The sequence below is a fragment of the Colletotrichum siamense genome, assembly GCF_013390195.1.
Source record: "Colletotrichum siamense strain Cg363 chromosome Unknown KSG_Cg363_contig02, whole genome shotgun sequence".
Lineage (NCBI taxonomy): Eukaryota > Fungi > Ascomycota > Sordariomycetes > Glomerellales > Glomerellaceae > Colletotrichum > Colletotrichum siamense.
Genome location: NW_023501015.1, coordinates 3,610,644 through 3,638,511, shown reverse-complemented (window position 1 = coordinate 3,638,511; position 27,868 = coordinate 3,610,644). Strand labels below are relative to the sequence as shown.

At 55.2% G+C, this 27,868-nt stretch overlaps 8 protein-coding genes across 8 annotated transcripts; 3 read left to right on the top strand and 5 right to left on the bottom strand.

Annotated features, from left to right (window-relative positions):
- Nucleotides 1-92: 92 nt before the first annotated feature.
- On the bottom strand, nt 93-1,292 carry CGCS363_v002912 (uncharacterized protein; the record flags this gene model as incomplete). The annotated part of the gene is made up of 5 exons (XM_036634761.1): nt 93-239; nt 290-569; nt 623-693; nt 763-827; nt 887-1,292. The coding sequence occupies 5 exons, from the start codon at nt 1,290-1,292 to the stop codon at nt 93-95; spliced, it is 969 nt and encodes a 322-aa protein (XP_036499919.1).
- Nucleotides 1,293-2,547: 1,255 nt separating this feature from the next.
- On the top strand, nt 2,548-5,047 carry sat1 (the record flags this gene model as incomplete). The annotated part of the gene is made up of 2 exons (XM_036634760.1): nt 2,548-3,079; nt 3,126-5,047. 2 exons carry the CDS (start codon nt 2,548-2,550, stop codon nt 5,045-5,047), a joined length of 2,454 nt encoding a protein of 817 aa, XP_036499922.1.
- A 949-nt stretch (nt 5,048-5,996) lies between these two features.
- MAPKBP1 (Mitogen-activated protein kinase-binding protein 1) lies at nt 5,997-8,999 on the bottom strand (the record flags this gene model as incomplete). The annotated part of the gene is made up of 1 exon (XM_036634759.1): nt 5,997-8,999. One exon carries the CDS (start codon nt 8,997-8,999, stop codon nt 5,997-5,999), a length of 3,003 nt encoding a protein of 1,000 aa, XP_036499921.1.
- A 2,436-nt stretch (nt 9,000-11,435) lies between these two features.
- CGCS363_v002909 (Cytochrome P450 52A13) lies at nt 11,436-13,225 on the bottom strand (the record flags this gene model as incomplete). The annotated part of the gene is made up of 5 exons (XM_036634758.1): nt 11,436-11,578; nt 11,640-12,340; nt 12,388-12,456; nt 12,513-12,990; nt 13,060-13,225. 5 exons carry the CDS (start codon nt 13,223-13,225, stop codon nt 11,436-11,438), a joined length of 1,557 nt encoding a protein of 518 aa, XP_036500884.1.
- A 5,608-nt stretch (nt 13,226-18,833) lies between these two features.
- adh-10 (Alcohol dehydrogenase 1) lies at nt 18,834-19,943 on the top strand (the record flags this gene model as incomplete). Its single annotated transcript, XM_036634757.1, has 2 exons — nt 18,834-18,891; nt 18,943-19,943. The coding sequence occupies 2 exons, from the start codon at nt 18,834-18,836 to the stop codon at nt 19,941-19,943; spliced, it is 1,059 nt and encodes a 352-aa protein (XP_036500885.1).
- A 777-nt stretch (nt 19,944-20,720) lies between these two features.
- Nucleotides 20,721-22,409, bottom strand: arp-3 (Actin-related protein 3; the record flags this gene model as incomplete). Its single annotated transcript, XM_036634756.1, has 7 exons — nt 20,721-20,786; nt 20,840-21,673; nt 21,739-21,825; nt 21,875-21,921; nt 21,980-22,207; nt 22,264-22,286; nt 22,375-22,409. 7 exons carry the CDS (start codon nt 22,407-22,409, stop codon nt 20,721-20,723), a joined length of 1,320 nt encoding a protein of 439 aa, XP_036500888.1.
- Nucleotides 22,410-23,484: 1,075 nt separating this feature from the next.
- TASP1 (Threonine aspartase 1) lies at nt 23,485-25,342 on the top strand (the record flags this gene model as incomplete). The annotated part of the gene is made up of 3 exons (XM_036634755.1): nt 23,485-23,741; nt 23,786-23,985; nt 24,039-25,342. 3 exons carry the CDS (start codon nt 23,485-23,487, stop codon nt 25,340-25,342), a joined length of 1,761 nt encoding a protein of 586 aa, XP_036500889.1.
- A 452-nt stretch (nt 25,343-25,794) lies between these two features.
- Nucleotides 25,795-26,883, bottom strand: tfb4 (General transcription and DNA repair factor IIH subunit tfb4; the record flags this gene model as incomplete). Its single annotated transcript, XM_036634754.1, has 1 exon — nt 25,795-26,883. The coding sequence occupies one exon, from the start codon at nt 26,881-26,883 to the stop codon at nt 25,795-25,797; it is 1,089 nt and encodes a 362-aa protein (XP_036500886.1).
- Nucleotides 26,884-27,868: the final 985 nt, after the last annotated feature.

The following is a 27,868-nucleotide window of genomic DNA, read 5'->3' as shown; positions in this document are numbered from 1 at the left end:
CGGAACCACAGGTCGAGGATTTTCTTGCAATATCCATAGAGGTCACCCTCCAAGGATGACAGAAGTCCTGCAGTCCAAAGCTTCCCAAAGCTTCAGAAATCATCAGTGAGATCTATAGCCTCTTGGCCTGTTCCCATCTTGATGATCTTGTAGGGACGAGCAGGCGGGCTGTAATCCTGGGTAAGGTCGCAATAGTCATCGTAGCTGCGCTTCTTGGAGGATCCACACAATTTCTGATCCTGAAAGTAACGTGAGCGCCAAAGCCTCCAAGTCAATGCCAAACGCTTACCCTGAGCTGCCTCAACCGATCACGCGCGAGTCTCTCGATTTCGTCTTGATGTAGCTCCTCGAATCTTGGCAAGCCGGGCTCTTCGAACCGAACCGACTTCTGAGGAGACGTTGACTCCGGGCTAGGTGTTCTTGGAACGATTTCTTCAATCCTGAGAGCGTTCAGATCCCGGTATTTGAATGTGTACGTAGCCAACAACGGGCCGCTGCGGATCCGCTCGAATGCTGCTCTCTGTTCTCGGCGTGGCGGCCGCAAAGGCGCCTCGTAGGGTGGAGCAAAGCTACGCAGACTGTAATTAGTGGTGAACACAAAGGAGTTGGAGAACAAACTTACGAGGTGCCGTGTGAGATGGGACGGCCCTTCAACGCCTCTTCGGGAATATCAAACGTATCATACCGCGGCTCCTAGCGCGAAATGGGCGCATCTTGTCTGAATGTCCGATGAGGAATTCCAGATAACCTGCCCAGCCTGACCTTCACTTCGATCGTTCCGAGATCACAAGCGCGACGGAACTCCTGAGTCGAGGCATCCGCATCGTCTATTCACAGTGTTAGCAAAGCCCTCACACTAAACACGATGGTTTGAAGGACCACATACTCGTGGTGATGGATTCGAACTGGAAATCTCTCTGAACCAAGGCAGAGCGAGTTTCGTTAGGGTGTCTCTTTCCCTTAAAGGCGAAGTGCCATCGACGGTGAAAGAAGTCGTCGCTGTGGCAGAAACGTTTGCCCATGAATTGACCGTCAATGAAGAGGAAGAACATGAGTCCACAATCTCCATAGATCCAAGGATCCAGTGACATATCGTCCATGATATTGATGTGGACGGAAAACTCAACTCCATTCTGGCTCTCGATGTAGTTGCGGGAGCATCTTTCAAAGTCCTCGAAGTATCGGTCGCGCAACTGGTACCCGTAAGGGTCGGGGTATTCATCTGCGTCTCTGAAGGATGTTCTGAGACGAACAGATACCTTAACGGCAGGCAAGGTGTCGATGACCGCCATCTTGCGAAGTAGTCCCTGGTAGTCGAGGAGAAATGGTCCGCCAAGCCGAAAGGGTCGAATATGAACAAAATCGTACACACAAAGTGGTGATCAAGTCATCATCCCCGGGCGACAGGAGAGGAATGGGAAAGGAGGAACAGAAATAGCTGGTGGATAGAATAATGATGGGAAGGGAAGATAGAGAAGGTTATGATGGCAGAGATGATGGAGGAAAGTATGAGAGATAGAGACGAAAGAAAGAGGTGGACTGCGAGAAGGAAGGCAGGACGTCGCTTATGGGTGTTTGGAGGGGATAAAGATGCGTCGTCGGCGGAAAGACAGAGAAAGGAGAATCCAACAGGTGCTTTGGGCCACAAATCTCTCAAATGAGGCAACTGCCCGAGGTGCTGCCCTTGGAGGAAGTCGTACTTGCCCGCCTCGTTCGGCCGACCTTCCGCGCTTGCAATCGTGGATTTGGGGAAGGAAAGCCTTACTGGGCAGGTACCCCTTATTGACTTAAGGTACTTTCCACTAGTTTAGAAAGACTGACTATTTTTTGTGTAGCGAACATTCTCCCTGACAGCCTGATGTAGTTCTACCGTTGTTGCCAGTTCGCCTCTGCTGTCGTTGTCTATGCACGTATAGATACGGCCGATACTAATGAAGTTGGCACATAGGAAACATAGCTGCGGAAACACAGAAACATATCAGATTCAGAAGTCGGGGGGAAGTGTCAATTGGATAAACAGTAGAGTTTAGACATAAAAATGTCAGCATTTGAAAGTGATTAAGGCCGTTGACGATGTCGCTATGATTGCTAGACTTGGGGGTGTAAGTGAGACCCAACGGCGTTGACGTGCCGAGGTACGTACCGAAGTGCCAAAAAGCCACTGCTGCGACATCATCAGTGGATCCCCGTGCTGATGTAAGGCCGATGGTACCGCAGCCGGAGCGTACCTTAAAGCACCTTGACGCTACGAGTACCTGAAGGGAAACGGGGAACGTGGATCCAACCCCTGCAGCGCGACCCAAAGGGGAGCCCCGTCCGACTCGCAGCGACACCACCTGGAGCTAGCTTGCTCAACCTCCCGTCTCCCGCCAACCTGGAAGCCCATGACGCTCAATGCACCTCTCAGGACTCTTTGTCCATCTCTAGTCCACGCCGGCAGACGCGACGATGGTTGATGCCAGACATGTAATGTCCCGCTGATTCGTTGCAACACCAATCCGTCTTTTCCCTCTCCTCTCGTCTCCTCTCCGCTGGAGGAGCGCCATCATGTCTCCCGAGGCCTCCAGCAACAGCAACATCCGAGTCTTTATCCGCTGGCACGACCAGACTGTCTTCGCTGGCGAGGAGATCAAATGCACCATTACTTTTAAGAATATCGCTCGCGACTCCAGTCAACAACGCCAGTCCCAACTGCTCACTCCCACCGACCGCCCAAGGCACGCCTCGCCCTTACTGAGGGCCAAGTCAAACGCTGGCTTAACCCCGCCGAACTCTGCTCAGACACGCGGTCATCGATCAGCCCTGTCTCTCAACGTACCGGCTGCTCAAGCACGAAAGCGATCAGGCTCTGTTCCATGGCCGTCGCCCCTCACTCCTAATGCTGCCGAACATCGCGGCAACGGTCATCAAAAATCCGTCTCGATAGTGTCGATCGGCTCTACGAGCACCATCGCCGACGAAACTCAAAGCAATGCTAGCTCAACCAAGTCGCAACGGCCCGGCCGCGGCCATGCGCGCGCTTCGAGTCTCCAGATTGTCCCTCGCGGAGCTGCTCTGGGACTGGCAGGACCTCACTCTGGTAAGCCTCTCTGTCGCGACTGATACACTATTTCTGACTTGCCCAGCCTCCCCCAGACACATAAGCTCGCCCTTGTTTAACTCGACATCCGCCTCCGACACACCTCCTGCGACCTCACGATCCTCGACGTTTCCCAATGCGCAGAGTGCTGTTGGCTCACAACGCCCAATGAGGTCTCCCAATAACGCGCTGTCTGAATTTCGATTCCCGATGGTCCAGTCACCGCTCTCCGAGTCGACGACCACTCCACTGACGGCGAACCACGATGGCCTCTTGAGCCCAAATACCGATGCTTCCTCTGGCACAGCCGTGAGACCCAAGGAGGGCATTCCTACGATTATCAACGAACACACAGCCCCAGCCATGCGAATACTGTCCACGACAAGCATGGGTGGAGGCACGCCACGGAGCAGCGGAGAGTTCTACTCTATGAGCAATAATTCAACAGAAACTCTGGCTTCGGAGTACCCATCACAGCCCACAAGAGGACCTATGCGACCACCACACTTTAGGCGGCCATCAAACCTGGCGCACAACCCGAAGTTGCCGGAATCGTTAATGATGGGTTACGCGCAAATCCAAGGCTCATTCACGCTTGACGGGTCGCTTATCAATATTGGCCCTTTTGAACAAGTCAAGCGGAAGGCCGTTGTCGGCGGTCAAGGTGGTGGTGTCATCGGAGTGGAACCTTCGAAACGGGACAGTGGGCTGCTTCGAAGTTTCGGCTGGGGGAGTATCAGCAACTCAATTGGCGAGCTGCTCGGAGGTGGTGAGTTGAGCAGCATCAAGGACATGCGCGGCATCGCCAGTTCCAAGTCTGTTCCTTTGCTCTCAACACCTCAGTCCATCCTGTTCGTGGACCTCAACTTGGCCCCAGGCGAGCACAAGGCCTTTGAGTACTCCTTCCAGCTTCCTAAAGGGTTGCCACCGACACATAAGGGCAAAGCGGTGAAAATCTCCTATAGTCTGGTTATCGGCACGCAGCGGGCCGGCGGCTCGAAAGAGCAACAAGTGCGATCTGTGGAAATCCCTTTTAGGGTGCTCGGCAGCGTGAACAGTTATGGCGAGATTCTGGGTCATGACCTCATGAACCCGTATATTATACTTCGTGACCAGGCGAAGATCAAGACAGTCGACAAGCTGACGACACTCGGCGAACTAAAGAAGCTCAAGGCGACGAAGCCGGACACGTCAACCATCAACGACTTCCTTTCTTACGTAGACGAACTCATTTCAAGACCACACGATGGTTCTAGCACGGGCTTGCTCTCCCCCACGGCGTATCCTGGCTCGCGACGGTCATCGGCGTTCGAGGACGCGACGACCGCGACAGAAGCCATCAACATGGCCATCATGCGCAGCAACATTACTTCGGAGGGCCAGCAGAGCCCAAATCGCTTCGAGATTGCCCGCAACGGGCAGCGTGTAGGCGTAGTGATGCTTACGCGACCGTCTTACCGCCTGGGCGAAGTCGTCACCATGGCCATCGACTTCACGGACGCCGATATTCCCTGCTATGCCGTTCACTCATGTCTAGAGTCCGCCGAGCGAATCGAGCCTCACCTTGCCATCCGCTCAGAAGCGTCTATTCATCGAGTAACACGAAGAATCCACGTCGCGGCATCGGAAGCAACCCTCTACAACCGGCGGATGGTTTTCACCCCGACCATCCCTATCAACGCGACTCCCGAATTCGTCACCACCGGCGTGTCCCTGGAGTGGAAGATCCGCGTAGAGTTCGTCGTCCCGAGTCAGGAAACGGAACTCGAGCGGGAGTCACCAAGTACCCACCCCTTGCTAGAGGAGATCTCCCGCGATGAGAAGGGCGGGTTGGTGCTCGTGGCCGTAGAGAACCTAGCATGCGAGAGCTTCGAGGTGGCCGTGCCGTTGCGGGTGTATGGCGCCGTCGCAACGGGCCTGGAGAGGCTGGAGAGGGATGAGGCGTTCGAAGAGGGTCTCGTCGTCTGAGCTCTCTCATGATTATGGGCCCAAGAGACGTCGGACATGTAGAACAGGCAGAAAAGAAAAAAGAGACCGCCACGGCGTTCGTTGGACAGACAAAGCTTATCGTTTTTTTTTTCTTCTCTGTTTTTGGAACACGGCATCCCTATCGAATACAGATTTCAAGAGGCAACTAGTCGTGTTGGGGCGCGGGGGAATGACCCTCATCTTCCATCTTCTTTTGCTTCAACTTATCTGTACATGAGACGCAATACGACGTTGCCCCAGTCTGGGCTTTTCCTGACTGAGATGACATGCCTTCCATGACCTCTACTGGTGTGTCTTTGGGTCTACTGTTTCGAATGAGACTTACGGTGAAGAGGACAAGGATCACGATGTCACAAAAACAAAATGTCAAAAATTTCAAAAAGCGGAAACCTTCCCGCCTGTAGTATTTCTGTCGCAAGTAAATGTGCGCGATCCAGAAGCGAGGATGTAAAACAAACAAGAAGTAGCCCAAGGACGCGATATCAGCATCCAATTGCCGCCCCGGCTCCCACCATTCCAATGGCTCTATCCGCTATCCAGCCAGCCAACCCCTCCAACGTCGTTCGCGTGTCCCTTTATGGGAAGATAGAAAACTCCAGGCTCCAATTCGCCCCCTTCTTCAGGATTGCCGTCTCCAACGACGGATGTTCTGTTGTTATCTTTGGCTTCTGTGTTGCCAAGAGTGCAGTAACTTTTCGCAAGGATAAAAAGGAAATAAAAAGTCGCTGTGCTGTGTCGAGAGTCGCAAAAGAAACAATGTGCAAACAAATCAAAGAGGGGGAAATTCGTTCGCCCTTATTACCCCCCAAGTCCAAGTTCGGACTTCTCCTAGGATACCTTTCCTAGCCAAACGCCGTTGTCCTTATTCAGATAACTCCGTATGTCCAGCAGGTGTTGTACAGCAGTAGAAAAAAAACTACAACGAGTGTTATGATAGTGATGCGGTCGAAATGGTCTCGCCTCCAGCTGTGCTGGGTCGGTCGAGCACCATTTCGATCTCACGCTCCTCGGTGGGAGTTTGTACGTCTCGGATCTCCTTGTCTTGGAAAGTCCGTCGGAGCTTCTCGTCCAGCATCGAAGCCAGACGCTCCTCGTACTGATCTAAGAGACCGCTGATAAGAGCGGTGTCGTGGGTTCTGATAGCTCGGTCGCCAAGAGCAGCGGCGGTCATGCGGAGCTCTTGGTCGAGCTCAGTCAGAGAGTCTTGGCTTAGGGGCTCTGTCGAAGAGAGCTTCTTTCTATACGCCCTCAGCGTGCGACAAGCTTGTTCTGTGGCCATGCCAAGGCTGCCAAATCCACGCAGGTTAGGCGAGCTCTTCTTTGGCGGCAGGCCCAAAGATGGCAGCGAGGGACGCCTGGATGCCCTTGACTTCGGGCTCACTGGTGGACTACCACTTCCCGATGATCGACGAGAAGGCGTATCCTCAGCGATAGACGGGCTGTTTGCCGCGCCTTTTGGCGTGCTGACGCTCGTATTCAGCGCATAACGTGACGTCCGGCGTTGAACACTTCTCGGTGATCGACGTCCACCGTTGGCGGAAGATGGTCGCTGGAATTCAGCCAGCTCCGCCTTAGAGAGCACGCGTCTCAACGGTGGCCTAGAAGATGTCGATGCATCCTTCATTGGCGACGGATCTCGGCTACCGGATACGGGTGAGGCGTCTTCCTCCATCCCCCAGACCATGACGGTGCCGTCTAGTCCGACGCTGATCACTCTCTGATTGCCATCATCATCCTCGGTCAAAGCTACACCGCTGATAGACTCGGTGTGGCCCCATTCTCTGTCCAGAAAATGACCCGACTGAGCATCATAGACGCGCACAGACTTGTCTGTGTTGGATATGCCCAGCAGGAAATTGCCGTCTTTGCCTGAGGACTGACTATAGATAAGAGAATCCATGATTGCAGTCTCCGATTGCCCCTCGTCGAGGCATTTGAAGGAATTTAGGAGCTTGCCGCTGGAAAGATCGTAATGGCATATCGACCGGTCAAGCATGGAGACAAATGCAGTCCTTTCGTCTTGGCTGAGGGCAAATGATGTGGGCGATGCTTTGAGTGTGACGGTGCGCGCCGAGAGAGCAGCGATCTCCTCAGGCTCTCCCTCTTTGCAGACGATGTCATGGATTTGCAGAGTTCTGTCCATGGAACATGTGAGAATGCGGTCTTCGGAGGGAATCAAGGTCTGCACGACCTTGGCCGCGAACTCGAGCGTCTGGACATGCTGGAACTCTCCCGTCGAGAGGCGGTGGAATAACTGGGCTGTGCGATCCCTACCGCAAGTCGCCAACAGGAACTTGGAGTCATCTTCGTAGATACTGATGTTTTGGCAGTCTGAAGAATGGGCCTTGGTCTCGAGAAGACATTCCTGAGTTGCCAAGTCTATGATCCTGAGCACTCCAAACCTGTCGGCGGCTGCAAGCATCTTCCCGGCCCTGCTGGCCCGAACCACGCTGAGTTGGTTTCCGACCGGGTCCATCCCAACCTCAGGGATCACCTGTTCAATGGGAACTTCAAGTGAGAACTTGACCTTGCCTTTCATGTCCCAGAAGATAACGGTCCCAGATGCGGACCAAGTAAAGAAGTCCGCACCCTGATCGTTGGGCTTTGGCATGGCTTGAATTCCCAGAATCGCGTCCTGGTGGCCAGGAATAGGGATGTGCGATGGATCCTCTTCGGTCTGTCCAGGAAGGTAGCTCGAGCTCCAAATATCAATGGAGTGTTTTTCGTCAATTGTGACGAGGTTTTCCGTCAGGAAACCCATCGCAGTCAAGCCAGCCGGTGCGGTGCTTTTGGAAAGTACAGCGTCTGGGAGACTGTCCAGAACCGCTCTTATGCTCAGCGTCGCAAATTCGCCTCCCTTTCCTGATACGTAGGCGGTTGCATGCCTGATGGTGATCGATGTAACTGGAAAATCCACATTGAAGGACCGGACGAGCTTCGACTGCTTCCCGTCGTCTTCCACCATACAGATGTCGCCAGCCTCGGAGCAGATAATAATGTTCGTCTCGTCGACCACCGCCGCGCAGGTGAAAGTGGCCTCCAATAGCGATCCAAGCAGTACGTTACGGCCATTAAGGGTTTTCTGTGGCGGTTGGGGCGTCGAACTGACCTCGCTGAATTTGGTTTTCAACGGTGAAGTGGACGCCTCCTCTACCCGCCAAATCTTGATGTGTCTTACACCAAGTGTGACAAGGTTGTTACCCATCCACACCATTCCCTTGATGGTAGATGTGCACTTGTTCTGCTGGTACAGCTTGGCTGCACCTGATCGAGGATCGATCCTCCAGATGAAGAGGAAGCCGTCGGTTGAGGCGCCCAGAGAAGCCAGCCAGCGGGTGTCAGAAGACCATGCGACGGCATTGACACCAAACCCATGCTCACTGATTGACACTAGCGGCACGTCGGAAGACGAGTCCTCCAAGTTGAAGATGAGCACCCGCGGCGCGTATCCAGTCTCTCCTACAGCCAAGTACCTCCCATCGCGGCTCAGCGCCAAGCATGTCGCCGCCTTGATGCGCTCACGACTTGTCCACGTGTTCGAAGACGTCGGGGAGACAGACCAATCGGCAGGTTCCCTTGCGACTCTGTTCCTGCTGTCGTTTGCCTTTGGCGTGGAAGAAGAAGGCGAACCGTGGGACAGCGGTGTGCAGCCGTGGACCGCTGAGGCAGTTGGGCGGGCTCGGTAGAAGCGCTGGGCATACTGTTCACCGTCGACATCGACGACAACTACGGCGCCGCCTGCAATGTAGGCAAAGGAGGAGTTCACAGTGTCGAAGCCGGTGGGCGAGGCGCAGGTTGTGCCGACAACTCGCTTGAGAGAGAGGCGGGACTCGTGGGGCAGGCGACCTCGGAGGGGGGATCGAGGCGGGCGCTGGAGGTATGGGGAGTTTCCCGGCGTCAATTTGAGCCGGTTCTGGGGAGTTGCGCTCATTGTGTTGCCATTGGCCCGTGAACGTCGCTGGAATGTGTGGCTACGAGGTGCAGAAGTACGGCGCAGACTGGACGCTGCTAGTTTTTGTAGACGGTCAAGAACAGGAAGAAGGAGCGTAAGTCGGTCGATCGGTCGGTTTGCGTCTCGAGAGGGCAGGAAGAGGAGACAGAGCTGCCGTAGGGAAGTCGCGAGCGGTGTAACCAAAAAGAAGAGGGAGAAGAAAAAGGTCGTTATCGATGGTCTAGGTTTACGATGCAAAGCTAGAAAGGAAGTCAGCTTTTTCTGCAGCGTTAATGTCCTTCGCAAACTCAATTGCGTGAGACAATCGATTGTGCATGACAACGGGCAGGCACGTACAGTGACATCAGGCTGGGCCAAATCCCCAAGTTCCTGCAGATATTAAGGCAAAGTAGGTATCCGGGCGTGAAGGAGAAGGGAAAAGAGAAGCGCGACGTGATGTGCGATATGCCGAAGGTGAGGAGGATTGCTGATGGACGGTTTTCAAGGTCTGGTCAGGGTTGGAGCCGGTTGGGCAAAGAATCCTGCCGGGAAGCCCTGGTCTGGAGGACGCACCTTCACCTGCTGGGTTGGAGGTGTGGTGGTGGTGGTGGTGGTGGTGTAGCGCGGGCTGCGGCGGCGGCGGTGGTTGATGGAGGTGCTGGAGGACCGCCTGTTGGTCGAAGCCACGGAAGCTGCCCTGAAGAGTGTGAGTGGCTCTTCAGCTCAGCACACCTGCAGTGTGACGGCAGGAACCCCCTGTGAATCACCCAGCTTACCGGTGAGCGGGGGGGTCACCACTGCTCTTTTCTGAACCCACCCTGTCCGTTTTCTTCCCAAAACGGCGATGCAAGCCCACATTGAAGTCCACAAATCCACCACGCACAGCAGCCGGGAGGGGTGTCGAAGGCGGTCTGGCTGCGGCAGCCCAATCACGTCGCTTCCCCTCATCAAACACGTCGAAGATGGGGGGGTCACTGTCAGAAAATCTCCAGCAGACCGACCGTTTTTCTGCAGTGACGCCGTACGCAGGCTGAAGAACTAACACCACCCGCGTTGATGCAACAACAGAACAAAGAACTGCCCAAGCTCGTCAGTTTCACATCATCACTGAAGAAACCAGCCTCGGCCAACTGAGGTCACCAGTGCTGAAAACGACGGCAGTGATTTCCACCACATCCTAGTCCGTCAACACCGTCATCTCCCCCCAAGAGGCCCAAGCAGCAGCAAGCATCAAGCATAACCTCACTTCGTCATACCCATCGCCAAAGTGGCTCCAGGTGGGAAAAAACCCTACAGCGCCATCACCGGATCTCTTTCCACCCCTGGCCTCCCAAAAAAGCAATATGCCAGACGTCAGTGAGCGGTCAACTAAACAGCTCTGCAGACAATGCACAGGCAGGGGTTCGCGTTATTCTTTTCCGTGGGAAGAAATAAGCAAAGAAAAGGAGCCCTGAGCGCCGCGCTCGGAATCCGGACCCTTACATGTTTGACAGCGGCGCTCTCTGGCCTTCAATGCAAAGGCTTGCAGAAACATACGGATACGTGCCGCCTTCACCTTTCTTGCTCTTCGCCCACCACCAGTCTTGTTTGCCCGCTTCTTAGCGGCATCGTCGACCGTGCGCCCGCCTAGACCGGGGGTTGACGACTCGGTCGCGAAATGAGCTCCTGCATGGGGTCCCTGTTTGCGCTTTCTCTGCTTCTTTCTTTTGTGCTCTCTCAGTCTTCTCCCCCGCCGTGACGGTTGATCTGCTGCAGGTTGGATCCAATCGTCTGTTCTCCGGGTCGGCTAACCGTGGTAAACAATGTCATCGCCTGCCCTAGCCTCCGGTGGGCTTGTAGCTCTCGATTTCCCGACGGCGTTGCTTGTATGTTTGTGTGTGGTATCATCGTTTGACACGTCTGAAATGAAGAGCTCAGCCCGTTGACGCGGTGCTTCACGCGTATTATCAGCGACTTAAAGTTCTACTAAACCACTAGCTATCTCTAGTCGCTCGGAGGTTTTCGTCAGCCACATTTACTAGTTATCGTTGGTAACCGAGCAGATACGATGGATGGACATGAAGTCAAGTCTGTTCCAACAACCAACGGCCGGCCTGCCCCTGAACAACAGAACAGGCCCACGAGGCTGCACATGACAGGCATCGCAGATCTACAAGACGAACAACACGCAGATCGTCATATTCAATCTTGAAACCTTATATTCCATTTATCCAGGGAGAAAATACTGCCTGCCCATCGTTATCCAGTCATCGATCAAACTATCGATCCCATTATCCTTGTGAAGGCTTGACGGACCGTGACCTCCTTATCAAAAGGCCTCCCCTTCCAACGCAGATTCCGAACAGATCCAGTGCCGGTAACATCGCGTCTGTAGTTTTCTCCTTCCACAGATCTCCCCGATTTCAGGGGTTTGTTTCTCTTCAGCACGCCTCCCGCTTACGCCATCTCACCATCGACCGCCTCGCGGAGCGCAATCGGCACGCCGTGTCCTGGCGCGCCCACAATCTCCGCCTTGAGCACCTGCTCGCTCCAATTGCCCCTGTACTCGAGCCTGTCGTACTTTTGCAAAAATAGCACCACTGCGGCACGGCAACAGTTAGCTTCTGCTGTGGTGGGGGGGTAGGTTCGTAGCAAACTCACATGTGTAAGCCATCTCCGTCATGGCAAAGTTCTGTCCCACGCAGATTCTCGGTCCGCCGTTGAACGGCACGTACTGCCACGGCTTCGGCGTCCAGTTCTCCCACCTCTCGGGGCTGTAGATGGCCGGGTCCGCGAACGTCTCCGACACCTCGGGGTACAGGTCCCGCCTCCTCTGCATGGCCAGCGTGCTGTAGACGACGGAGTCGCCTTCCAGTACAGCAATATCAGGGCCTCCGTTTTGCCCGGGCAGGGTCGTCGTGGTCAATGCTGAGCGCACGTTGAACGGTACTGCCGGGTACAGACGCAGCGTCTCGTTGAGGCAGTTTGTCAAGTACTTCATGTTCTTCAGGTCTTCGTACGTAGGTTGCTTCTTTGGTCCAACTGCGGAGAGAACCTCATTGCGAAGCTTAGCAAAGGTGGCGGGGTAGCGGGAGAGCTCGTAGACGGTCCAGGAGAGCGTCGCAGCGGTAGTGTCGCGTCCGGCGAGCAGAATGGCGATGAGCTGGTCTCGGATGATCTTGGGGTCGCGGGTGAAGCGGGCAATGTTGTGCAGGAAAGTGAAATCCTTGTCCGACTTCGACAGCTTCTCGAGCTCGTCAGGGGGAAGCGCGAGTGCCTCCTCGATGAAGGGAACCACGAACTCCTCAATGACTCGGATGCCACGCTTGTACTTGCCATGGGGAAGAATGGACTCGAAGGGGCTGGAATTGTTAGTCAAGCCTAAGACTACTGGAAATTTCTTGCTTACGCCATGATGGTGTAGAACATCTGGTAGCTCTGCACTTCGTTGAAGGCATGGGCGAAGTGATGCTTCGGGCTGTTCGGGTCGTGTCAGTCGCACCTCGCAAACCTAGACAGAACATGGAAACTTACTTGCTCAAGCTGTTGACGCTGTGTCCCAGCAAAAAGTCGGTCGTGACGTCCAACGTCATGCGGTAGAACAAGTCCATGATATCAAAGGTCACACCGGAAGCAGGGAACCTGGCCATCATGGCCTTGGACCACTTATCGAAGATGGCGAGATCGCTGACTCTATCCTTGATGAACATGGGCCTGATCAACGACCGGTTGTCCTGCCATGTCTTTCCATCGGTCGTGAAAATGCTATCGCCGAGGAACGGTGACCAGACCTGGTGGAACATCGGGCCCTTGCCAAAGTCTGCAAACTTCGACGTCAGGACCGTCTTAATGTGCTCCGGTTCCTTGGTAATCAGGAACCGCAGCTTTCCGGTGAAGCCAATCTCAATGGTGTTGGGAGACTCCTTGGTGGCGACATTGTAGAGCGAGTTGAACCCCTCGAGGAGCTGATGTCTGAGCTGATACTGTCCAATACGCAGAAAGACTGGGATGGCTTTTTGGTGTTAGTCGGTTGGTGATCGCCAACAACAGGAGCGGGGAAGCTCCTAGAGTTCGTGCCTACCAGTTACGGGGTTGGAGGCAATGACTGGTGCCCTGACACCGCCGCTCCTCTTAATCAGGTACTCGATTCTGACTCTGTAAAAGACGAGGAGAAGGACGTATGCCCCAAACACGTAGCCCGCGACGTGAAGGGGATTGGCGGTCGTCAAGCTCTCGAGCAAACCCATCTTTGGCTTAGGGCAGGAAAATCGAAGCTCCCTGTCTTGTCTCGATCGTTTGACAGGTGCGGCTTCTCCGGAAAAGAAGGGAATTTGAACTGGGAAACCGAATAAGAAATGGAATGGCAGATTCAGAACAATGATATTTCGATGTCAGTCACCACACACTACTGCCGCAAGACGCTCGACCAGCAGCTTGGACAGGAGGCAGGAGTAACATCGTCTTAACTGAACCCGTTTCAACCATCACCGAGCGGCACATGTGAAGGCTGCCTGCTCAGACCGCGGCTAGGTTCGACCCTCCAAACTTGGGGTATGCCTCCCATTCGTTTCGTTTGGAGGCCGCTGGTCATCGCCAGAAGGGATGCATACGATTGGGCCGCTCGACCTTGGTGTATGCATCGCCATCGTAGCGTTCCCTACACGGGCCATCTTTGCCAGGGATATGCCATGTAGCTTTCGCCGTCTCAATGTGACGGATATTCTAGGCTCGCCCGTCAGTTCCGCGACACATAAGAGACTTTGAGACCTTTTGCTGAGCTGTACAGACCTACTCCTACAGTAGTAAGAAGGCGGGGGGCCGCCAAGTCCCCGCATGACGGAGATGGTGCGTGCCATTCGTGTTTAAAAGGCATCCGATGCGAGCTCAGATCACTTGTATTGTTTGCATTGTCGCCTGTGCGTGCGACCCGCTCCCTGAAAAGTATGCTCTTCGTCAAACAGGTAGAAAGAACAGTTGAAGTTTGCAAAAAACTGAGCTCAGATTGAGGTTGGATGATTATTGAACAGTCCGAGTATGAAAAAGCAAAAGTACAGGACCGACCGTGGTTCGAACACGGGGCCTAGAGATAACTGCGTAGAACTGCAATCTCTCGCTCTACCACTGAGCTATCGATCCAGTTCTTATTGGTTGTTCCGCCGGATTTACAAACTAAGTACCTTGCAGAATGGGCTTGGCTTTCTCCACAGGACGCTAGCAGGCTCCACAGCGCGGGAGATCGCAGCCAGGTTCATCTTCAGGAGCCAGTCGGCGATTGTCTTCGTGAGTGCCAAGTTTGCATCAGGGAGATGGCAAAGCTTTTGTTCCGCTTACGCAGTCGACCGCGCGGTTATGCGTGGATGGCGATTCAACCTTACTTCTCGTTTGACAATCCCTCGCCTCCTCGGTTCAGCCAATCCGCTGGGCTCAGCCGCCACCGTCGAATGAAGTATATTTCAGCTCAGGCGGTCTTGTGTGAAGCTAGGACGTGTCACAGCTTGTTCCTGTTCGAGCATTGCTTCCATCCTTCAGCTTGACATCAGCCCCTACATATGTCACAATCCTTCGCTAATAACTTTGTTACAACCGTCTACGTAGGCTAGCTCAGCTCAGGCTGCAAGACCGAGTGGTCTTGCCGAAACACATCATAGGATGATGGGCATCAAGTCCAAGTGCAAGGTCACGCACAGCCCTTTAAGGGTTCATCCATTGGAAATGGTGCCTGGAGTACTTGAGACGAAGCAATTCGCCATGCCGATAAGGGGATGACAGCGTCTCATCGTGTTTGCAAGTAGACGCGGACGGCAACATTTGGGTCTGATCAGCGCTGGCCTCCTCCCAGTCTTAGTAAGTGCAGGAGGGCGCGAAGAAAAGTAATCTGAATCGTGATGTTCAATCAGTCCCCCCAGGAAAGTGGTAAGCCTGCTAGGAAGAGGAATTGTCGCGCACCCCGGAGATTGAATCGGAGGAATGATTTTGCTCAGAACGTCCGTAAATTTGGCGAAGACAAGAGCCGAGTAAACCTGACGAGGCGGGGTTCAGTCCGACGTAGGTTGCAATGCATGGTCTTTTCGACTCTCTGGCACTTTCGTTGGTTGGATAACGACGCAGACAGAAGGTCGTTGGGTCAGATTTCTGGAGCCTCTGGCAGGAGACGCAGGCGATGCGGCTCGGGTTTTGGGCGGGTTGGTGAAAGCAGCTTCGGTTGGATATGACCACCTCCGCATGTTCTGAAGCACCCGCAATTTTGGTTCAAACGGGCCATGCCATTCTACCCAGATTCTCATCGACCTCCTGCTTCTTGGAGGCGAAGAGTCTTCCGTTTTTCCGGGATGTTCCTGGAGTATAGTTGCCGACCCGGGCAACAGAGGTGGCCGAAACCCCCAGCGTGCCGGCAAGAGCAGCAAGCAATCCTCCGCTCGTCCATGAAGCCGCCGCACTACCGGATCCGGGGATCAACCCGGGCGTCAGCAGAGACTGGGGTTTCGTGGCAGGCGTGCGCCACACAGTACAGAGCGTCGAGTGTTGGGGTTCGAGGGAGTGCGGCCAAAGTTGAGTGCTGCAATGGACATTGACCGAGGGTTCCAAGGTGCAGGAGCTTTCCCCGCAAAGCTGGAGACGTCAGGGAGGGTGGTTGGTTGGGGGTCGCACGCTGAGCAAGATGGGATCAACTGCTTGCGTGTGAGAGTTGGCTATTCATAGGGTGTGATGCGGGGAAGCATAGATGGGGGAGCGTTTGAGAATCGCGGGGCCCCATCCGTAGCCGCCACGATTGTGGGTGACTGTGTCAGACACGGTGGTGGTTTTCTGCGTCAGGAGGCCGACTGTGAAGCTCCCTTCGAGCGAAGATGTGGAGGCCCGGCCTCATTATTGGGGAATGCTGGCGGTCTTCTCGTGCGTAGCGTAGCGTCGTGGAGAGCTGCGGGCGAGGCGGGATAGGCAGGCAGCCGGCATGACGGAGTAGCCATCGCACTGTGCCGCGAGTGGTGCGTGGGATGGAGAATGTGGGGGAAGCTTTGCAAGATACTGGGGTAGCAACAATTAGCTCGCGGTTCTGGTGTCTATCATTTGGCAGATTGCCAGGTTGAGTCGTGTTTTGCGTCGTGTTGGGCTCGGTTTGCGAGGTGCATGATCCGCAGGCCCCTCTGGACGAACGGAGATGAAGGTCTTTGAAGCTATTCGCAGCCACCTCCCTGCGACGTCGGACTAAGACTTCTGCGGTTGCTGTGCCTTAGTCAAGGTCTACAGGATGGAGGGGTCCATATTGACGACGTCGTTGGGAAAAGCACACGCCTCAGTCGTATGGGGGTTGCGTTACTTTTGGCCGAGAAATGCCTGCCTGGGTTGCTTGCGGGCCTTTAATCTGAGTATCCAGACAGATACGAGGTATTATTAGTATGTATCCATGAGATGCTCCAGACGGGGCAGATTCATCGAGATGCGGCCGGTATCCGCTGATACCGAGTCACTGTCAATCCTCGAGCTGCTGTGGTCGAGTGGACAGACGGTTGGCAAGTTGAAAAGTGACGGCAGAGCGGGACAACGGGAGGCATGAGTCGGGCCCTGGAACGGTAGACGGCGTCAGCGACGGTTCGGTGGTGTGCGGCGTGGGCGCGGGTGGTGCTATGGAATAATGGCGTTATGTCGTCGTTAGCGGTTAGGCGTGTAGATGCCGAGAGATTGCGGCGACTGCCAACACCAATCGGCGCTGGGGACCCTGTAAAAGATCCCCACTAGAGCTCGATCAACGCCTGTAACGGCCTAGGGCGGCGAAGGAATGGAACCTCAGGGCAGGGATTGCAGCGAGGAAAGGCGGCTTCCGATGCTGTCGACTCGGGACAGTTCAAGGAGAGGGAAGCTTGGTTTCCACGTTAGAGGGGTCTTTTCCACGAGCAGCCGTGGTGATGATGATTGAGTACCTAGGTAGGTGAGGTGATTTGGTTTAGGAGACCAGGCAGGTGCACCTCAGACGATAAGACGAGGAAAGAGAATCCAGGAACATGGGCCTGGCACTTTCCACCATGGGGAATGGGCTTTGCGTGGTGCTGTTTCTGCTCTGCTGTGGCACCGACAGCGAATGGCATTGGGCGCATCTCATTCGTCCCATCTGGTGATTCTCCATCCCCAACCCAGCAGGTCTCATGCTTTTCTGGGTGTTCTTCGGCCCTACGGCGCAATTTTTTATTTTATGGGATTTCTGAGCAGCATCCATGACCACGTCTCACGACGACAATCTCTCTCCGACGAAACGACGAGAAAGATGGGCACCGCTCGCTGTCTTGCTCGCCGCCACTTTCGGCCTCGTCTCTGTGGACTGTCGTCACTCCAGCGATATCAGATCAGATCAGATCAGGCCGACGATCCAGAGTTGGTACATGACACGCCTCGGAGAAGAAGGGTGTAAGTGACGGTGTGACAGCTACCCAGACCAGAGAACAAACACCTGCCAACAAAATCCAACCCGACCTGTCGGCGACGGCCGCCCACCTCGCTACGGCATCATTGTCCCCGAGAACAGGACCACCAGCATGGTCTGCGGCCAATGGGTCCACCTCCCACGCTCATGGCCGCAGCTGGCCACTCTCCACCCGCCATTCGCCCTCTGCAGTGTCTCCAGTGCTTCGACGTCAACCACGAGCTGTCAGGTGGAGTTTTCGGTTCCTTCGACCATCCCCCGTTGCATCCGTCCCAACGACCCAACTCAATCATGGAAGCTCGCAGACTCAAACTTCCTTCTCCCCACGTCGTCTATCCTGACGCATGTCGTCTGCCACCGACGCCATGATCCCGGTCCAGGGTCCATGGGGGTGAAGAACCAAAGTCTGGAATCGCCTGTCGTCCGCCGTCTGGTCTCTGCTCTTCCGGGAAACGTACGCAGTACTGTCGCCTCAGATGTACCTTCACCATGGAAGAAGCACTGTGTTGATGACAGTCGCCCAAACCAATCAGACGCGGATGCCGCCCTTCTTCAGTCTGCCGCTTGTCCTTAATGCGCGCGGGGTAACGTGTTTCCCGTTGTACCTAGCTTCCATCCTTCCAAGGCAAGGCAAGGGAGCGCAACCTAGAACGCTGAACCCCCCGTCCCGGTGGAGCGAGATCAACTGCAAGCGCAGGCCTGCTGCAGGAAAGCCAGCAGTAACAGTGCCTGCCTTCCTTACCTACTCCAATTCCAACAATTCCCCAACCCTCAGCGACTGCGATTGCGACTCTCGCTTCTCCAACAATGCCTCAACCTGATTGACGTGCGGTGATCCGGCCCACGTCCGCCCGGCCTTGGCTTGGCCCTTGGGGTGTGTCTCGAACTCTGCTGCCACTGTGAGGGGTAAAAGCTCCGTTGACTGCGGTTCCTGGCCTGTCGTCAACATCATACGTTTTTTGCTCTAGCCTTGTCCAGTGGATGCCCAGTCGGCCCTGATACGACATCCACATCCTCACCTCACTTCCAGCTGCTCGTCTGCCTACCTTACCTTAGACGACACCTTTTTCTGCGGATACGCCGTGCGCTTGACAGACGTACCTGTGTACTCTTTGCCAATTCAGTCAACCCATCCATCCATCCTGACGACGCGAACCACCCGCCGCACCGAGCTCCCCCTACCTTACGGGATACCTCATACCATGCTATCCCTACACCTCACTTACACGCCTAGTCCTGGTCGAGGTCGAGATGTTGCTCCCATCTCTATAAAAGGTCCTCCTCGCCAGTCCATTGATCCCGTCTGATCAAATCAAGCGATCCAAGCTCAACAGTCTTCCATCTCACATACTCAACATCTACTTCCGTCTTAGAACAGGTAGATCCCAGATTCGTCCCTTCTCCAGACCTTTCACAACTCAAACCACCCCAACACAATCATAATGGCCACCGAAGTCCCAACCGAGCAATGGGCTCAAGTCATTGAGAAGACCGGAGGACGTATGTAACATCTTGATCACCTAGCATTGACTCGTCTCTAACACATAGCAGCCGCCGTCTACAAGAAGATTCCCGTCCAGAAGCCCGGTCCCGATGAGGTTCTCATCAACGTCAAGTACTCTGGTGTCTGCCACACCGATCTGCACGCCATGATGGGCGACTGGCCCCTCGACACCAAGATGCCCCTGGTCGGTGGCCATGAGGGTGCTGGTGTTGTCGTCGCCCGCGGCGAGCTCGTCAAGGATGTCGAGATTGGTGACCACGCCGGTATCAAGTGGCTCAACGGCTCTTGCTTGTCCTGCACCTTCTGCCAGGCCGCCGATGAGCCTCTCTGCCAGCACGCCCTCCTCTCCGGCTACACTGTCGACGGCAGCTTCCAGCAATACGCCATCGCCAAGGCCGCCCACGTTGCCCGCATCCCCAAGGATGTCAGCCTCGAGGCCGTCGCCCCCGTTCTCTGCGCCGGTATCACCGTCTACAAGGGACTTAAGGAGTCCGGTGTCCGCGCCGGCCAGTGGGTCGCCATCGTCGGTGCCGGCGGTGGTCTCGGCTCCCTCGCCCTGCAGTACGCTAAGGCCATGGGCATCCACACTGTCGCCATCGATGGCGGCGCTGAGAAGGCCGAGATGTGCAAGAAGCTCGGCGCAACCGCGTTTGTCGACTTCACCACCTCGAGCAACCTCGTCGAGGATGTCAAGAAGGCGACTCCCGAGGGCCTCGGCCCCCACGCCGTCATCCTGCTCGCCGTCAGCGAGAAGCCCTTCCAGCAGGCCTCAGAGTACGTCCGCTCCCGCGGCACCGTTGTCTGCATCGGCCTGCCCGCCAACGCCTACCTCAAGGCCCCCGTCTTCGACACCGTCATCCGCATGATCAACATCAAGGGCTCCTACGTCGGCAACCGCAAGGACACCGCCGAGGCCCTCGACTTCTTCCATCGCGGCCTCATCAACGCCCCCTACAAGGTCGTCGGCCTGAGCCAGCTGAACGACGTGTACGAAATGATGAAGAAGGGCGCCATCGCCGGCCGCTACGTCGTCGACAACAGCAAATAAGCCGCTAGCCTCACGGGACGCAGATAATTGAACAAAATGTTTCGAGAGGAGTCAACTGAACTCAACAAAAAGGGGGTGTCTCAGCGGGCGGGCGGTGGCGGTCGGTTATGTTTCCTCGGTGGTTGGGGTGATGAGATTTGTTGGTTTGTTTTCATAAGGATACCTACTTGGGAGGGAGTTCAGCGTGTATGATATGCTTCTCATTCATACCTTTACTGGGAATGAGTAATGATCAATTTGGATTAAGCCATACTGGAAGCCGCGTGATGACCTTTTGGACATGATCAAATGGTCCTGGTGCACCTCGAGTCTGCCTTGAAGTCGAAAGACCCCAATTAACTTCTAGCCTGCAGTCTGGGGAGAGAATAGAGTTGCGGGGTGACTTTAAGGAGGCCGTTTTCTTTTTTTTCTGTGTCTGTTGTTATTGTACGTGAGGTCGTACTCAAGACCACTGGGGCCGAGATAAGTCAGACCCCAGAGAGAAAGTAGTCGCAGTGGCACAGGCACAAAGGACATCACCTTAAGAAATTCGGGGAAGCTAGACAGGAACTCATATTGGCTGATCGCGGGTCTCTGATAACTCGCAGTTGAGATGGCTACAATGTCTACAGCTAAACCCAAAAACATATAAAGCAGACACATTGCTACACGCTCGCGCATAAAGGATTGCATGACTGATGGTCATGATTTGAATTCTCGTTAAGTGGTAGGAGGAGTGCTAGGAGTAGCTTTTTTGTGGACACCTGAGTCGCAGTCTCTATGTTATTCGCCCAACATTTATGAACCACCAGGGCCACCCAGGAGCGCAAATCGTCTAACAATGCTGGGACCGTATTCTTGGTACTGTGAACGAAGTCAGAAGACGTTTTCGTAACGATCAACCAGAGTTTACTCACCTCAGCCTTGGTGTGGCAATAAGAGCGGAACTCAGGAGTCTGGCCCAGCAAGCTGCCACCGAACCAGGGACCATGTCTCTGCCTCTTGTGGGTAATGACCTGCACCTCCAAACCGCCAGACTTGGCACCGCCACTACGGACCTCGCTGGCTCGGATGCGCGCGTCAACCAGTTGCTTGATATCTCTCTGCAGGCGGCGGCCAAAATCCTTGTACAGGGTGGAACCACCAGAGAGGACGATGTTCTTGTACAGACCACGGCGAACGTCAATGGGGGAGGACTGGATGACGTTGTCGACAACGGTGGGGAGGGGCGTCAGGAAGTCGGAGCTGTAGATCTCCGGGTTGAAAAAGATCTCGGGGGCAAGGAAACGCTCGTATCCGACGTCGACGGAGACCTGACGGCCACCAGGCTGGATTACAGGGTGCTTAATGAAGCGTGTGGGGTCGCGGTCGTAGCGGGAGAACTCCTTGACAATATCGGGACACACATAGCAGTGCTCCTCCTTGATCTCCTGGGCCGTCTTCAATGACGAATCCGGCTCGCCTCTGTCACGAAGCAGCGACTGGACGAAGTAGGTCAGGTCGCGACCGGCGATGGGAATCGACTTGATGGAGGATCCAATAACGTATCCCTCGGCAACAGGGATGACGTGGGTGACACCGTCACCAGAGTCGATAACCGTTCCGGTCAGAGAACGATCGTGAACCTTGGAGGACGTCCAAGAGGCGGCAAGGGCAAGCACGGCCTGGACGGCGATGTAGAGACCGGCGCAGTTGAAGGACTCGAAGAAGATCTCGGCCGTGTTCTCGCGGTTCTCGGGAGGGTTCAGGGGCTGTGTCAAGGTCAGCCAGACTGTGCAACTCGGGCAAGAGAGAATGTGTTTGAATCGTGCCGTACAGGTTCGGTGAGAAGGAAGAAATGGTCTTCGGGTTCTACGCGCAGGTACTTGAAGATAGAGTTGGACCAGAAGCGCTCCATGTGATCCTGAGTGCCGTTAGTATCCCGTTCTCGTGCGGTTACGTAAAGTCCATACCCAGTTCTCTATTTGACCGTGTCGGATGGGGTAGTGAAGACCGTAGCCTAGAGTATCGGTGAGCAGGTTGCTGCACATTCCTTCGTCGTCGCCGTGTGCACTGACCTGGTCCTCCTGACGCAGCAATTGCCTCATCACCGATGAAGAAGTCCAAATCCTCAGTTCCTCGCTTCGAGTTCAAGTGTCCGCCAGGGCCAGCACCACCGGTCAAGAAGGACGGCTTGTTGGCAACGGCTGGGCGGCCAGAACCAGTTCCTCCACTGCCGGCAGCGGGACCTTTCGTCGCAATGGCGGTCGGGAACACGAAGGACGGGGAGTCGTTTCCGGCGAAACCTGATCATAGTGTCAGAGCTATTAATCGAAAGGGGATCAATTCGCAATTGGCATACCGAGCTTCGAGAACCCCGTGCCGCTGTTGATGAGCTGTTAGCTGGTGATGACCTTACTGACGTCTGCCTCGGGGGATGCGGGGCGGGGCAGGGTGACATTGGTTGACTTACTTGTCCATGACAACGGCAGGCGTTTGGTTCGCCATGTTGGATGTAATTGAGGTTTGCTCGGCTAAAGTCTAGCCCAGATGCAGCACCAGGTTGTGGGAGGATGGACCGGGACGTCGTCGATGCACTCGTGATGCTGATTACGACGTATGTCCAAGGTGGTCGGAAATGTGTGCCTTGTCACCGATCAAGCTCCCAACATGCGGCTGTGCATCAGAGGTGGTGGATTCTCCAGCCATGGTGAGGTCGGTGCCCCACCACCCATCCCCACCAGGCACCCCAGGTCGAGCTGGCAGGACTGTGCTAAGTGGTGCTTTGACTGTATCAACTTACTGTGATGACTTAGGTAAGCACCCGCCTGCTCCTTCTCCAAGCAACGCTAGTCCTCCATGCTGGGAAAGACCATCCCCATTTCCAAGTTGCGGTTGTGCAAAACGCGTTGGTATGCACGGGTAGCTATCGCGGGAGTTTGATGTCATACATGCGATCTGAGTCACGGAGGCTGTTGTGTCGTTATTCAGGCATCTTCAATCAGTCCTCGAGTGCTCAAATCAGGCAACTTCGCAGTTCCATTTCCAACGGGCCTGCCTGCATATAACCTGTTAGCCAGGAGCTTGGAGGGCCCCGGCATCATCACTTACTTTCCCTGTCTAAGCTGAGCAGGCGAAGGCTTCTGTGCCAGTCTGCCACTTCCAAACATCAAGCTGTTTGGCCTACGGGAAGCCCCCAGCCTTCTACGCACCTGCAGCCGAAAGCTCTAGCATTGAGTTGTTTTACCGCCGATCTATCTTTGTCGCTTCCCCCATCTTCACACATCTACCACATCTTCTCTCTCGGGAGACTGATGGTCGGTTCCGGGCTGCCTACCATCAGCATTCACATCCAGCAGACCCTTCTTTTTTGAGCCTCTACTTGGACTTCCTGTCGTTAGAACGCTGGCTGCTTTCGATTTGCATGCTTGCTCATTCATTTACTTCGGTCCATTAAACAACAGGCTATCTAGCTATTACGGTCGTTTTCAACGGTCCAGATAATATCGACTGAGACCCAGTATTCTCATCAGAATACCTGTATGCCGGCCAAGCTTCCGCAGCTGGGCTGAACTGCCGTGGAATGGAAGCCCTTGATGCTATTGCCAGGCGAGCCACGCTAGACACCACCACAGGCACGGCCACGGATTCCTTGAGCAACGACCAGCATCTCCTTCAGGCAGATCCCGAAGTGCAGACAATTGGCGGCACAGATGGCACAGTCGATCGAGTATTGAAGCGGATACATAAGCCAAGATTCCCTGGAGCCATCTTTATCCATGCCGGAGCGGGCTTCCACAGCCATCAGAATGAGAGAGTTCACCTGGAGGCTTGCAGCAAGTAAGTCATTCCTCCCAGACCTTTTTGCTTGACTAACCAGATAGTGCTGCCGCAATGGGAATGAAGTTCTTGAAGTCCGGTGCCTCGGCTACGGAAGCTGTCGAAATTGCCCTGCGCGTTCTCGAAGACAAAGAAATCACGAATGCTGGCTACGGCTCGAATCTCTCGATGGACGGTACTGTCGAATGTGATGCCACCGTCGTTGATTATCTCGGAAGAAGCGGTGCTTGTGGCGCCGTGCCAAGTAAGTATATATTGAACGAGTGCGGCAAGGTCAGTACTAATGATGCACTTAAGACGTCCGAAATCCCATCTGCCTTGCCAAGTTGATTTTGGACAAAAGCAACCAGCCACTTTCCCTGAGACGAGTTCCGCCCAATATCCTCGTCGGCGAGGGTGCCAAGAATTTTGCTCAGGAGCATGGCATGCAGCCAGTCCACAACGACTACCTAGTCTCCAAGAACGCCAGAGACCGATTTCTTCGATGGCAAGAGGATCTCAAGCGAGCTGAGGAGAAATCGAAGCAAGGCATGTCTCGAGGACCAGCCAACGACACATCTGATATCGCCCATCAGTATGAAACCATCCCGGTGCCTGGCTCTCCGCGAACAACCAAAGTGTTGCAACGGGATCATGCTAGCGCTATCTTTACCGGTACATGGAACGAAGGCCAACCTGACTCCCCGCATCGAGGCTCCCCGGCGCTGGAGCAGGGCCCTAGCCTACTTCTAGACAATTCTGTACTGGCGAATCCCCGAAGTTTGCCGCAACGCCAAGGCATAGAAAGAGCACCTCTGAGCTATATCGGCGCTTCCTTGCCGTCTTCCAATAAGTCTCGCACTCAGTTATTGCAAGAGAGAGGCCTTCCGTCGAGCGATGGGGACTACCTCAACCAGGGAGACCGTGATGGCACATACTCCCCTCTATGGTCTGACGGAGCCAAACATGTCAGCACTGTTGCGCAGCTGCAGGCATGTCGTCCTCGTGGTATTAAGAGACCGTTCTCTGCTGCTGACCTCGAGGAGGAGGATATCATCACTGACACTGTGGGTGCAATCGCGATTGACGAAAAGGGTCGGATTGCGGCAGGTTCATCATCTGGTGGCATCGGAATGAAGCACCGGGGACGCATAGGCCCTGCTGCTTTGGTGGGCATCGGAACGGCCGTCGTGCCCTGTGACCCAAATGACCCGGATGGAGTCAGCGTTGCAACCGTAACGAGTGGCACTGGTGAGCACATGGCCACGACAATGGCGTCTCAGAGATGTGCAGAGCGCATCTACGGCAACACCCGCAGAGGACCAAACGGAAGAGATGTGGAAGAATGGGACGAAGACGCGATCATGGAGTCCTTCATCACGAACGACTTCATGGGACATCCCGGCGTCAGAAACTGCAACTCGGTTGGGGCGATCGGCGTGATGACGGTGAAGAAAACGCGGACGAGCTACTATTTGTACTTCGCGCACAACACCGACTCCTTCGCGCTCGCCTCAATGGGCGGCTCAGACAAGGAACCTGTATGCGTCATGTCCCGCCTGGGGGAGTCAGCTCAGGTCACGCGAGGTGCTCGACGGATTCGGGTTGACCCAGGATCTTGAGGGCGCACTTTGTTTCACACCATTTTGGATTGGCATTCAGTGACACTGGCCAACATGATTGGGGAACGAGGAGTTGCGGTTGTTTTGCGTCCAGGGCGCTGAGCCAGGTTGGCGAGAGCATCCCCAGACGGGATGAGATATGCCGGCTCTCGCAGTGATATTTAGTAGTGATACCCTCCACGCATTATGCTTAGCTCCTAGAGCGCTACTGGCATGAATTTCAGACAATCGCCTAGAGAGTTTGCATTCAGTCACTTGCAAATGTACCAGAGTATGATGTGAGCCAATAAGGCCGGCTGATGATTGATGTATAAGGCTGATACCGAACCGCCGTCTTTCCAAACGCCAAATCTACCTGTCCTGGAGCTCAGGATCTGTGCCTGCTCAGCTTGATGCTGTCCTGAGCAACTTCTTGATTTTACATGGCCCAAGCGGGCATTCGTGATATATCATTACGCTGGCCGTGGTGTTCCCCCCGGAGTACCCGTCTCCTCCCTGATGTTGCCGTTTGCCAGTACCTTCTTCTTCTTTTTCTTCCTCCGCGGGACAACAGCGGGCTTAGCGCCGTAGCTCCCGAGAGAGAGCTTGGTGCCGCACGTCAGGCACTCGGAGTTTTCAGGCACGTCGCAGAAGATGCTGAGGCAGATACTGCACACGAAGCCGGTGTCTACCACGCGGCCGTGGCAGAAGCATGCGGCGCGGAAGTCGACTGTGTGGTGCGTGGGTGGGATTAGGGAGGATCTAGCCTCGGCGTCGGCAGAGTACGCGAACATGAGGTAGCTCAGTAGACCCCTAGGACTGGCTGCCTGCATGAAAGTTCCGTCGGTGATGTAGCTCGCTTGCTGGAGGAATGTTGCGTCTCCAGAGAGGGCGAGGGTGTCAATGGGAATCTGGGAGTGCGCCGCCGCGAAGACGGCGTTCATCGTGGGTATGTACTGCACCGGCTCGGAGTCGGAGACAGAGAGGATGAAGATGCGTGCATGAAGGCGCGTGAGGGCGGAGGAGGTCGCGCGGGTGGCTTCCGGTGTCTTGTTTGTCTCGTTGAGCGCCATGGAGGCCTTGTTGATGTACGACAGAGCCAGCGTGAGCGCGCCTGACAGCTGGGTTGTTGTACAGGAGAGGTCGGCTTCGGTGGTCTGATTGATGACTTCGCGTATCGCTCCGAGGACCGCCTTCTCGATCTGCGCGAACTGGGGGTACTTGTTGGCGTTGGACTTGTTCGGGGTCGGCGCAAAGGCGTCTGCCATGTCAACGTCCTCAGACGCGCCGTTCGTCGAGGCCGCCTTGGGCTCGGGCTTTGTGGGGTAGAGCCATACTGCGCGGTTGCTGTGGGATGCGATTATGGCGACCTGGTTGGCGTTGCTGAAGGCGAGGTGGGCGTTGACGAAAACGAGGATGCTTGCGATGGCTTTGGAGAGGGGGAGGACATCGTTGAGAGCGGCCCAGGCGCGGGGGTTCGTGTCGATGACGATGGAGAGGAGCGAGGGGGTCGTCTCGTGGGAGGAGACCTCGTAGTGGTCGGAGGCGTCGACGTTATTCATGTTGAGGAAGGGCTATGGCGATGGCCTCGTCGGCTGGCGGCCAGGTCGCGGGTAGGTGTCACCGGCGGAGCAGCATGTGTGTGATGTGTGGTATTGGTAATGGTATTGGGGGATAGACCCCTTGGTCAATTGGACCCTTTCAATCCTACCCTACGTCTTCGAGAGGGAAGACTGGACCAGGTCTCTTGGCGCGGTATCACCAAAAAGGGCAGGGCGAGATGTAGGGGTTTGTGTGAGGTGAGGTGATGCAACTAAGCTTGCTTCACTTTCAGAAATAACTGACGACGGAGCTGCTGGCTGGCCTGTGCACGGCCGACGCCATGGAACAGGCAAGCGCAGTTATTGGATGGCACCCACGGGCAAGGGCTCCGGGGAACAGGCTCCGAAGGTCCAGTACGGCAGCGGGCTGAGGACGGAGGTGCACACTGCACTGCACTGCACTGCACGCCTAACTACCTACCTACCTGGCAGCACGCGGGATGCGTCACAGGGACCCGGGGATCTCACTGGACATCCATTCCATATCTGGTGAGATTTACTGCGCCTAGTAGGTAATGGGGAAGTGAGGTCATTGCAGCAAACATGGGGAAGATCTGTAGCGATCATGCACAATTACTCGGAACAGATGCTGGGTATGCTAGCGTTTGACCAATTTACTGCGCCAGAGCATAATGCCACCCTCCGTATGTAGTGCCTGGTGAATAGAGATTGTGACTCGACTCGCCATCTCGCTGAAATACCTACCCAGGCTACGTGCTGCGTACAGGCAGGGTGGGAAGCGCTCGAGGCGCGGTCTGGCGTGGGGGCGCGTTAAGTGGTGTAGGGGCGTGACGGCGGGCTGAGGCAATGATGGTTGGTGTGCATGGTGCATTCAAGCATTCCGCCCCGCCCGTCTACACGCAGCTGCATCTTGTTGGCCGGACTCTATCAGGATGTACCTGCTTGACTAGTCAGCCGGCCAAGAGGGGCTGGAAGGGCTCAGCAG